General features: G+C 44.8%; 1 protein-coding gene across 1 annotated transcript in view; it reads left to right on the top strand.

Annotated features, from left to right (window-relative positions):
- The window catches only part of glt8d2 (glycosyltransferase 8 domain containing 2), a 30,925-nt gene extending 20,775 nt beyond the window's left edge, over positions 1-10,150 (top strand). The window contains exons 6-10 of the mRNA XM_078221136.1: positions 1,987-2,071; positions 2,947-3,059; positions 3,257-3,423; positions 7,107-7,219; positions 9,547-10,150. Of these exons, the coding sequence (XP_078077262.1) occupies positions 1,987-2,071; positions 2,947-3,059; positions 3,257-3,423; positions 7,107-7,219; positions 9,547-9,719 (651 nt within the window). The 3' untranslated portion in view covers positions 9,720-10,150. The remainder of the gene's footprint in view (positions 1-1,986; positions 2,072-2,946; positions 3,060-3,256; positions 3,424-7,106; positions 7,220-9,546) is intronic.
- Positions 10,151-12,607: the final 2,457 nt, after the last annotated feature.

The raw sequence follows: 12,607 nt of genomic DNA, 5'->3' as shown, positions 1-12,607 counted from the left end.
AGAAAAAGACCCATCTATACCCACTCTCTGCCTCCTTTGGACAAGCCAGTTCTGGATCCACCGGGCAGCAGCCCCTTGGATCCCATGCCCTCTCACCTTTTCCAGAAGCCTTGCATGGGGGACCTTATCGAACGCCTTGCTAAAATCCATATAAACCACATCTTCGTCAATGTGTTTAGTCACATTTTCGAAAAACTCCACCAGGCTCGTAAGGCACGATCTGCCCTTGACAAAGCCATGCTGAGTATTCTTGAGCATACTAAACCTCTCTAAATGCTCATATATCCTGTCCCTCAGGATCTTCTCCATCAGTTTACCAACCACAGAGGTTAGACTCACCGGTCGGTAATTACCTGGGCTATCCCTATTCCCCTTCTTGAAAATAGGAACCACAATGCGCAATCCTACATAAAGGTGAGTTGTTGAAGTTTCAGTTGGCTGGCTTTCCTGTCTAAACCTCCATCTTCCACTGCCTGTAAGGAGTGAATTGGTGAAAAGCACAATTTGTGATATTCTAATAAGCACAGAACAACACGCGCTCAGTAACGCAATAAACTCATATTACCCTGTCAGGAATTTGAATAACGACTGTCATAACTTTCCACACAACTTTTGAATGCTGGGACTTCAGATAATTTGTGACACTTCTGGCAAATCCACAACACAGTCGCACTCAGGAGTCCTTTAATTTCCCTTTAACTTCGACCTTTTTTGGAGAAAGTATCAAGGTTTGGGGCCTGGTATCGCTCCCCATCCCTTTCCCAGGTTCTGGGCAGAACAGACATGTGCAGAAAAAGTGCAAAGTGAGATTGAGCACAGATTGGGGTTAACAGCTAGGATTGTAATGTGAGAAGTACAGAGTGGGTGAGTGAGCGGGCAGGAAGGGGAAGTGCCATATATTGTACGCGACCCTGGAAGTGTAAGGCCACCCCTGGGTACAAAAGACTCATAGTGAACCCATAGAACAGCTCCTGTGGCAGACGATGACTCACTGAGTTCCTTCGGGTGACAGCTAGACCCGCTTCTAGATGGGTTAGATGACCTCTTTTCAAAGGGAGGGAGTCATGGTACTTCAGGAAACCCCATTGACAGCGGCAGGACTGGAAGATCCCACCATGGCCAAAGGCAGGCCACCTCTACAAAGCACACTGCGGGAATGGTGGGGGTGGGACAATGATCACTCTCTCCTAATTATTCAATTTGGCCCGTGTCATTCCCAGGAACTGGGCCCAGCAGTGCCTCAATTCTCCTTGGAGTAGAAACATACTGTAGAAAATTCTCCTCTTGGTACAGCTGCTCCTCTCTGCTCTTAATGACTCGTTAAGGTACAGATCAGAGTATGTTATGACCAGACCCCAAATGTGATGTTTCACAGTGATCCTGATCTGCTCCGCCCGGTCTGCTCCGCCCTCCTCCCGGTCTGCTCCACCCTCCTCCCGGTCTGCTCCACCCTCCTCCCGGTCTGCTCCACCCTCCTCCCGGTCTGCTCCACCCTCCTCCCGGTCTGCTCCGCCCTCCTCCCAGTCTGCTCCACCCTCCTCCCGGTCTGCTCCGCCCTCCTCCCGGTCTGCTCCGCCCTCCTCCCGGTCTGCTCCGCCCTCCTCCCGGTCTGCTCCGCCCTCCTCCCGGTCTGCTTCGCCCTCCTCCCGGTCTGCTCCACCCTCCTCCCGGTCTGCTCCGCCCTCCTCCCAGTCTGCTCCACCCTCCTCCCGGTCTGCTCCGCCCTCCTCCCGGTCTGCTCCGCCCTCCTCCCGGTCTGCTCCGCCCTCCTCCCGGTCTGCTCCGCCCTCCTCCCGGTCTGCTCCGCCCTCCTCCCGGTCTGCTCCGCCCTCCTCCCGGTCTGCTCTGCCCTCCTCCCGGTCTGCTCCACCCTCCTCCCGGTCTGCTCCGCCCTCCTCCCAGTCTGCTCCGCCGTCTGCCTGTTGAATTTTCCTCTTTATTTTCACGTGGTATTGTTTTCTGATGCAATTTTTTTTATTATTTCAGCTCAACTTTGTCCGATATTTCATTCCGTATCTTATTCGTGAACATGAGAAGGTGATCTACTTGGACGATGATGTTATTATACAAGGTATTTTCCGACTGTCAAGATTTTTGACCAGTTCTATTCTTAGACCTCAGGAGGCAGAATGGATTCACAGTCCAGAAGAGCAGTGTTCAGTGTTCTGGGCCGTGCCAGGCCCTGGGCCGTGCTGGGCCCTGGGCCGCCCTGGGACGTGCCAGGCCCTGGGCCGTACCGGGCTCTGGGCCGTGCCGGGCTCTTGGCCCTGTTGGGTTCTCAGCCGTGCTTGCCTGGCTGAACTGAGTGTTCAAACTTCCTTTGAAACCTGGAGCATCATAGAATCCTGCTGTGCAGAAGGAGGCCATTCGGCCCATTGAGCCTGCACCGACCACAATCCCACCCAGAACCTACCCCCATAACCCCATGCATTTACCCTGCTAATCCCCCTGACACTAAGGGGCAATTTATCATGGCCAATCCACCTAACCCGCACATCTTTGGACTGTGGGGAGGAAACCGTAGCGCCCGGAGGAAACCCACGCAGACACAGGGAGAACGTGCGAACTCCACACAGACAGTGACCCAAGCCGGGAATCGAACCTGGGTCCCTGGCACTGTCAGGCAGCCGTGCTAACCACTGTGCCACCGCGCCTCTAGACTTCCCCACAAGAAGATATAATTTTCACAGTAACTTCATTACAGTGTTAATGTAAGCCTGGTTGTGACACTAATAATTAAACTTTACAATACAGTGCCCAAAGTGCTAAGATTGCAGGTTACTTTGACCAAATTATTTTGTCATTTGGTTTGTCTAATTATCCTGCTTCCCGTTTGCCCCGCCTTCATGTTACAGTAGTGCCGACAAATGCATCTTTGTTAAACTGCTGACTTGCTTGTTGTCGCCATGTCTTTGTGATCTGAATTGGGATTGGTTCTGACTATAGGTGATATCCAGGACTTGTACGACACTGTCCTGAACCCAGGCCACGCCGCCGCCTTCTCAACGGATTGTGACCTGACCTCGACTCACGAGATGGTTAGGAGTATGGGAATGCAGGTGACTTCTGTAATGTGGCTTATATTGGCGCCTGTAGCAAAGCATGCACCTACGGGGAAAATGTACCCATATTTCTTTTAAAAACTGCTTCCTTTAATTTGCATTTCTTTTATCAATGCAAGATTCGGCAGCCACCCAACCCTCAAATTTATTCCGTCAAGAATTGCAGCTGAACCTCTGACACATTTTCTTTCCAGACCACATACATGGGACATTTGGACTACCGGAAGGCGACAGTCAGAGGGCTGGGGATAAACCCCACGACATGTTCCTTTAACGTGGGCGTGTTTGTCGCAAATGTTACAGAATGGAAACGGCAGCGGATCACGAAGCAATTGGAAAAATGGCTGGCCACCAACGTAGAGTAAGTCGTGCGCTGTTCTCGTGTGTTTATACTTCTGTACAACACAAAGTCTTGATATTTTCCTTCACAAAAGGCCCTTACGAGCAACGTCAGCCCTGTTTTCTGAGGACTAGTAAATTTCAGGGCTTGGGGTCAATTGGATCAATTGAATCCTGAATTTCAAGTCACGGATTCTGCCCTGCTTTTCGCACCTATTCCAATGGAAGCTCCTCTGCAAACAGGTCCTGCCACGATGCACTATCGGCCACATTGTAGCGCCCCTGGGGAAAGGGGCGTGCAGGTTTTACATAGACATTTCCCATTATCCACTGGAGATGGAGCTGCCATGGGGAAACTGCTGATGGAATGCACAGATGCAATACTTTAAATGTATTGGTCGGTATATAGATTACGTAGCCTGACCTGGAGTGTAAGCCTGACCCTTAACAAAATAGACCTGTGATCAAAGCCTCAGCAAAAGACCTTGACGCAAAGCTGGGATCCCTTTCATGTGCCCAGGGTTCAGCAATGCCCCCTCATTATAATCTAGCCACTTAGCTGGAGACGGTTCATTTTCTTAGCGTTTTCTCTCTCCAGCGCAAACATAGACATGCAGGGAGTTGTTGCACTTTAGAAAAAGAAATGCCGAGTTGAAATGTTCTAGTGTGGCTGTTGGATATTTCTCGTAAGCACCTTTCTGACAGTTTTTCAAGTTTCCTCTGCACCTCCTTTCATCATTTTTCAAGTAGCTGCACACTAAAATACTTGTTTTGTCTGTTAGGGATGCGTTAGGTTTTGCAGGCAACATCTGAGATCTTTTATAGTTTGGTTTGGTCTGCTGCACTTCTGAGCCATCCAGATATGTTTCCAAATTCCTCGAGTGTTTCGAAATTCCACTCTCAAAAAGACACATTTTAAAATCTTCTTCTAACCAATGCTTTCATCAGCTGTTCTCATCAAGGATCCTCCTCCAGGTTTTTCAACTCCTTTTACAAACAAGCCTTTCTCTCAGCTGTTTTAACAAGGATCTGCTTCCAGGTTTTCCAACTCTTCTTCCAATGATTACTTCACCTTGAATGCTTTTCCACAAACTCTTGAGATCTAACTACTGATTGCTCCACACAGTTATTTCAACTATTGCTTCATAGGCTGCAGTAAGATATCACAAACTTTAGAATCAGTTTTGATTTCTTTCTGGCTTCTCACTAGCCAACTCCTTCTCAGCTCTGTCTGTAGCTTCAATGAACCCCATTTCAGTTTCCTCTGTTCCTTTAACTTCAGGCTTTCAGGAAATTTCTCTTAATTTTCTTGTTTCCTTAACTAGCTGTCCTTTAGCATTCTAGCACTTAATTTCTGCCCTTGCTCCATTGTATGGCTTTTCTTCTAGCAAAGCTATGAGGGATGTTCCCTCTCTCACTGCTAAGTTCCTTCCATTCTGCTTCCAGTTAAAACTAAACTCAAAAAGGTATTTTCCCTAAAAGGGGACCCTGGTTGCTAGGCAACATCTCATTCCTTCCCAAAGCTCATGTTTACTTTCCCCATTGTAAACTCTCATAGAAATCCAGTTTGAACGAAAACCAAACCCCCCCATATATGCAAACACTTTTGTTTAACCTGAATCTAACTAGACTTGTACCCTTTCTTAAGCAAGAACATTAAATTAAACCCAATTAAATCTATACCCTGCTTCTAATATCTAACATGCAAATAGAGATCACTTAAACCTACCTCTGTTTCTTGACACCTTTCCTCATAAGACAACCCACCCATTTCAGGTATTAGTCTGGTAAACCTTCTTTGAACTGCTTCCAACTCATTTACATCCTGACTTAAATAAAGAGGCTGATACTATATACGTTACCCTCGACGTGGTCTTACCAATGCCCTGTATAACTGAGCCACAACTTCTCTATTTTTGTATTCAATTGCCCTTGCAATAAACTATAACATTCTATTAGCTTTCCTAATTACCTGCTGTACCTCCATAACAACCTTTTGTGATTCATGCACTAGAACACCCAGATTCCTCTTCACCTTGGAGCTCTGCAATCTCTCATCATTTACATAATATGCTTTTTTAAATATTTATTTTCAAAATGGACAAGTCACATTTCCCCACATATTTCATTTGCCCAATCTTTGTCCACTCACATAACCTATCTAGATCCTTTTGTAACCTTATGTCCCCTTCACAACTTACCAGGGTAATTGTGCCCCTCAGCTCTCATTCCAAACATCTGAAAATTCTGAATCTTGCAACTATTGATTTAATCCAGAATAGTTTAAATATGTCTTTAAAAATATCAGGCAGGGTGTGTCCTGTCTATTTACCTTTTATATATTTTCTGTTTTGTTAACAATGCTTACAATATTTCATATGGCAATAATTTGTGTCTTTTAACATAGTGTAACATCCCAATACACTTCACAGGGGTCTTAGCAGGCAGAATTTGACACTGAGTCAGATATGGAGATATTCAGACAAGTAAAGGATTATGTAGGTTTTAAGATGCATCTTAAAGGAGGAGGTAGAAACTCAAGCGAGATTTAAGTGGGAAATTCTATAGCTTAGAATCGAAGGCAGCTGAAGCTATGGGTACCAATATTGGAGGTCCCACAACACCAGGTTAAAGTCCAACAGCTTTATTTGGTATGACGAGCTTTTGGAGCACTGCTCCTTCATCAGCTGAGTCACCTGATGAAGGAGCAACGCTCCAAAAGCTCGTCAGACCAAATAAACCTGTTGGACTTTAACCTGGTGTTGTGAGACTTCTTACTGTGTGCCCACCTCAGTTCAACGCCGGCATCTCCACATCACCAATATTGGAGCAAAGGAACTTCGGATGTGCCAGAATTGGAGGGCTTTTCATTTTTTCACGGAATGTGGGTGTCGCTGGTTAGGTTAATGTTTATTGCCCATTCCTAATTCATAGAATCCCTACAATGCAGAAGGAAGCCATTCGGCCCATTGAGTCTGCACTAACTCTCTGACAGAGCATCTTACCCAAGCCCACACTCCCCACCTTATCCTCGCAACCCCACATATTTACCTCACTAATCCCCCTATTGTACACATTTTGGGACAGCAAGGGACAATATAGCATAGCCAATCAACCTAACCTACACATGTTTGGAGTGTGGGAGGAAACCGGAGCACCCAGACATAGGGAGAATGTACAAACTCTACACAGACAGTGATCAGAGGTTGGAATTGAACCCGGGTCCCTGGCGCCGTGAGGCAGCAGTGCTAACCACTATGCCACCGTGCCGCCGCATTGCCCTCAAGAAGGTGGTGGTGCGCCACCTTCTTGAGCCATTGCCTTTTATGTGGTTTAGGTGCTGTTAGGGAGGGAGTTCCAGGATTTTGACCCAGCGACAGTGAAGGAATGGCGATATATTCCAAGTCAGGATGGTGCGGGGCCCGGAGGGGAACTTGCAACTGGTAGTGTTTCCATACATTTACCGCCCTTGTCCTTCTCAGTTGTTGAGGAGGCTATAGTGATAGGGATGGATGGGGCCGCGGAGGGATTTGAACCATCGGATGAGAATTTGATTGTTTAACACTCGCTGTGATGTATTTGCTATTTTGCATGGTGCATTCTTCTATATTGTTGTCAGAGCAAGGTTTTGTATCTCTTATCAGTATACGAGTGTTGTCAGTATACTATTCTCACTCACTCATGTGTATTTCTATTCTTTTATAGGGAGAATCTCTACAGCAGTGCACTAGCTGAAGGAGTGGTGACCCCTCCAATGTTAATTGTATTTCACAATAAACACTCGCAATTGAACCCACTATGGCACATTCGGCACCTGGGTAAGAGTCTCCCCATGCTCTGTCTGTTTGTTTTTTAAAGACAGGGAGATGAAAAGGACACTTTACTGAGCAGTTCAGTTAGATTTTTATCACCTTGGATCTGACTTGGGAACCCTGACTATGTAATTCAGATTGGAACAGATCAAAATACTCCCGTAGCCCCTGCAGTTCTTTTATACAAGGCAGCACGGTAGCACAGTGGTTAGGACTGCTACTTCACAGCGCCAGGGACCTGGGTTCGATTCCTGGCTTGGTCTGTATGGAGTTTGCATGTTGTCTGAGTGGGTTTCCTCCCACAGTCTGAAAGACGTGCTGGTTTAGGTGCATTGACCCAAACAGGCGCCGTACTGTGGTGACTAGGGGAATTTCACAGTAACTTCATTGCAGTGTTAATGTAAGCCTTACTTGTGACTAATAAATAAACTTTAACTTTATAATGGGGCTGAGGTTGTCCTCGCTGCCTCGGCCAGTGGAGTGGATTGTCCACCCTTTATGCAACCCACCACGGCTTTTACTCCATTCTAATCAACTGAAATCACATTGGGCGAGTTCTGAAAAAGTAACTTGAGCTTGTAAAGTAACTGCAGTTTGTTCCACCAGACTGACCAAACAGTGAAGACAGAAATTGACCCCAATTTTAACTGTTACATTCATGCAATGGATTTCCCGTTCCATCGCTTAGAAGGCCATTCAGCCCATCAACTCTGCACCAAATCTCTGACAGACCATCTTACCCAGGCCCTATCCCCATAACCCTATGTATCTACCCCCACTAATCCCACCACACATTCCTGGCTCACTGAGGGGCAATTTAGCATGGCCAATCCACCTAACTCGCACTTCTTTGAATGTGCTTAAAAAAAAAAGTGCTTAAAAAATATTTGGAACAGTCTTCTGGATGAACACGTGGAAAACATTAGTTATTAAAAAGCAATGAAGGGAGGCATGTTAAATTAACAAGATTTCCTTCTTAATAAACCAACATTACTAACATGGTCAAAAGGAGAATGCAGTTTGTATTCTATACTTGGATTTTCAGAAAGCTTTTGATAAGGTTGCACATTGGCAACGGATGAGTTAGAGACATGGAGCAGGAAGCAAAATATAATTCCTGCGAAGAACAGGGAACTGTGCAAAGCACGACAAATGGGCTGTTTTGGGACTGTTGCTATTTTAATCTATCCGTTTCTTAGTAAAATCAAAATGACCTCAATATACGCAGACATTACACTTTCTAAAAACTGTTTTGCATTCTGCCATAATTCGCTCCTTTAGAGCTCTTAGCCTGAAATTAAATAGAGTCCCCCAATCTTTGACAACTTTAGCAACCCAATAAGAATTAAATACTGGATGTATTTATAGCACAAGACTTAATATTATGGTGAGAAATTAATCAAAGCCTGAGAAACATTCTCTGAAGGTTTAAAGGAGATGTACGAGGCAGATCTTTTACACAGAGTAGTGGGTGCCTGGAACTCTTTGCTGGGGGTGGTAGTGGAAGTGGATACGGTAGTGATTTTAGTGACTTGTCTTGACAAGTACATGAATAGGATGGGAATAGAGGGATATGGTCCCCAGAAGGGTAGGGGGTTTTAGTTAAGTCGGGCAGCATGGTCGGTCCAGGCCTGGAGGGACGAAGGGCCTGTTCCTGCGCTGTAATTTTCTTTGTTCTTTGTTGAAGACGTGTGCTGCAAGAGGAAAACTCCACAATTACCATGAATTCACCAGCAAAGTCATGGGCAGAATTAAAGTCTTGACAAACACATACCTGCAGGACAGAACCTCAAGAACATAGACAAAGTTCAACATTTATTTATTAGTGTCACAAGTGGGGCAATAGTGAAGCAGCACAGTGGTTAGCACTTGCTGCCTCACAGTGCCAGGGACCTGGGTTCCATTCCTGGCTTGGTCACTGTCTGTGTGGAGTTTGCACACTCGCTCTGTGTCTGCCCGGGTTTCCTCCGGGTGCTCCGATTTCCTCCCACTGTCCCAAAGATGCGCAGGTCAGTTGCATTGGCCATACTAAATTCTCCCTCAGTGTACCCGAACAGGCGCCGGAGTGTGGCAACTAGAGGATTTTCACAGTAACTTCATTGCAGTGTTAATATAAGCCTACTTGTGATACTAATTAAATAAACTTTTAAGTAGGCTTAAAAGTTTGATATTAAAAAGGTATTCTATTTGGGTTGAAGGATAGAATGTACTTAGTGCCAGGAAGAACTCTTAAGGAGTGCTCTGTGTAGTTAATGTAAGACATCTTGTCTTTCTCCTTTAAGTTTATAGCCACGGAATAGCTCTAGTGCGTTTTTCCAATTGTGTTTCTGTAGGCTGGAGTCCTGATGCCAGATATTCGGAACACTTCCTTTCTGAAGCTAAATTACTACATTGGAACGGAAGGTTTAAACCTTGGGATTATCCCACTGCGCATGTGGATCTCTGGGAAAAATGGTATCTTCCTGATCCAACAGGACGGTTTCGATTGGTGCGACCCAACAATTAAGAGCTCTTATCCTGTACAGAATTTTTATTTCTTTGTCGAATTAAGTGTGCACATAGGCACGCTGCAGTCTAAGTAATGCACTCTCCATACTTCTGTTTCTGTGAACTAAATGGACGCAGAACTTACTGCAATGGAATTGAGGTTTAGCAGATTAAAAAGGTATTCTGTATTACTCAGTGAAAATATTTTTACATCAGGAGAGAAAATGCAGTCGTGCACAATAATATTCACCACTTTCAGCAGAGGGAGTTTTTGTTACATTTTGGTATAATGTAAAAATATGACTTACCAAATTGATTTGTATCTCCTTAACCTTCTTGAATGACTGCAAATAAGTTTTTGTAATTGCTTTTCTGTACTTGAACGGTAAAGTTAAAAAGCAATGTATTCTACAAATGGGAAAAAATAATGATTAAATCAGTTTTAAACAGTTCCTGCCTAACTTTCAGTCACGCTTAATTTAGAAATATAGGATGGTATAAATCCAGAACCGGGGAATAACCTAAAAGTTAGAGCTGGGAGCTTGAGGGGTGAGGAACATTGCCGATGTGGGTGGCACAGTGGTTAGCACTGCTGCCTCACAGCTCCAGGGACTCGTGTCCGATTCCCGGCTTGGGTCACGGTCTGTGTGGAGTTTGTACCTTCTCCCCGTGTCTGCGTGGGTTTCCTCCAGGTGCTCCGGTTTCCTCCCACAGTCCAAAGATGTGTGGGTCAGGTTGATTGGCTCTGCTAAATTCTCCCTTAGTGTCCCAGGATGCATAGGTTAGAGGGATTAGCGGGGTAAATATGTGGGATTACGGGGATAGGGCCGTGGGTGGGATTGGTGCAGACTCGATGGGCCAAATGGCCTCCTCCTGCACTGTAGGGATTCTATATGACGAAGCATTTCTTTCCAGCAAGGAATCATGAAAAAAAAAGCGGAATATGAGAGAAAACTAGCAAGCAATTTAAAAACAGATGGTAAAAGTTTCTACAAGCATTTGAATTGGAGAAGAGCAACTAAAGGACTTGAGAGAGAGAGCACGCGCCTGGGGAATTGGTAATGGAAAGAAATGGCGGAGGCCTTGAACAGGTATTTTGTGTTTTTTTAAATTCATTCGTGTCGCTGGCTGCCCAGCATTTATTGCCCATCCCGAGTTGCCTGAGGGCAGTTGAGAGTCACATGTAGGCCAGACCAGGTAAGGACAACAGACTTCCTTCCCTAAAGGACATTAGTGAACCAGATGGGTTTTTCCGACAATTGACAATGGTTTCATGGACATCAATAGACTCTTAATTCCAGATTTTAAAAAAAAATCAAATTCAAATTCCACCATCTGCCACGGCGGGATTCGAAACTGAGCCCCCAGACATTAGCTGAGTATCCGGACTAATAATCTAGCGACAATACCACTAGGCCATCACCTCCCCAATACTGTCTTCACGGAAGAGGACTCAGAAAACTTCCCCAAGCTTCTTGAAATTCAAGAGGTGATAGGAAAGGATGAACTTAATACAATCACCAGGGAAAGAGTGCTAGGAAAACTATTAGATCTAAAGGCTGGCCTGCATCCTGGAGTCTTAAAAGAAGTGGCGGCACAGAGAGCAGATTCTTTGGTTATCTTTCAAAATTTCTTAGATTGTAAGAAGGTACTAATGAAAACACCTAATGTAGCATCTTTATTCAAGGAAGGAGGCAGAAAGCAGAAAACTATAGGCCAGTTAGCCTAATATCTGTTGTAGGGGGTGCTAGAATCCATTATCAAGGTTTTGGAAAGGTATTTGGATAATCACAATTTGATCAGGCAAAGCCAACATGAAAGGGAGATCTTGTTGCTGTTAGAATTTTTTTTTTGCTAAGTAACATCGGAGGTGGAGAAAGGGGATTCAGATGTAGTGTACTTGGATTTCCAAAAGGCAATTTTACAAAACAAGAACACATGCATAGGGCGTGGCACATTAGTGTGGATAAAGCATTGTTAGAAAAGGTAAGGGTAAATTAGTCTTTTTTGGATTGACGAGTTGTAACTAATGGAGTGCCAGAAGGATCAGTGCTGGGTACTCCACTATTTAGTCTATATGAAAAACTTGGATGAAGGGACCGAATGTATGGTACCTAAATTTGCCGATGGGAGGCAAGGGAATTTGCAAAGGGATATAGATGGGGTTAAGTGAGTGGGCAAAAACTTGGCAGATGGGAGTATAATGTGGGTAAACGTGAGCTTATCCACTTTAGCAGGTAGAAAAGCTGTAGACTATTTAAACGAAGAAAGGTTGTGGAACTCTGTACCAGTGATCTAGGTGTTCTGGTACATGAATCACAATGTTATGATGCAGGTACAGCAAGGGATTAGGACCGCAAATGGAATGAATATTGGCATTGACTGCAAGGGAAATGGAATATAAAACTAGGGAGGTTTTATGGAGTTGTACATGGGCCTTAGTGAGACCACATGGAGTACTGTGCGCAATTTTGGTCTCATTTAGAAAATAATATAATTGCTTTAGAGGCAGTTCCACAAATATTCACACTCCACAGTGGCAGCATCTATTAGATGCACTGCAGGAACTCATCAAGGTTTCTGAGTGTAGCAGTGTAGTAAAGTGGAGGTCGAGAATTCAGATCTCGACTACGGTAAATTGTGGAACAGAATTCAATAATTTGTGGGCTTGTGTCGAACAAGAACCATTAAAGCAGTTCCTGCTTTTGTCATTAAAAGCCAATTTATTAAGTGTCTTTCAGGGAAGGGAATCTGCCACATGTGAAAGTTCAATCCAGTACATGGCTGACTCGTTATCCTGAAAATGTCTTTACAGAGTTCAGGAAAAGTAGCAATGGGCAACACATGCAGCCTTGCTCATGATACCCATGGTAAGAGGATACTAAGAAGATTTTAAAGAAATCTCTG

This window comes from Mustelus asterias, chromosome 9 (genome assembly GCF_964213995.1).
Source record: "Mustelus asterias chromosome 9, sMusAst1.hap1.1, whole genome shotgun sequence".
Lineage (NCBI taxonomy): Eukaryota > Metazoa > Chordata > Chondrichthyes > Carcharhiniformes > Triakidae > Mustelus > Mustelus asterias.
The sequence above is the reverse complement of the archived record's forward strand: the minus strand, read 5'-3'. Positions and strand labels throughout refer to the sequence as shown.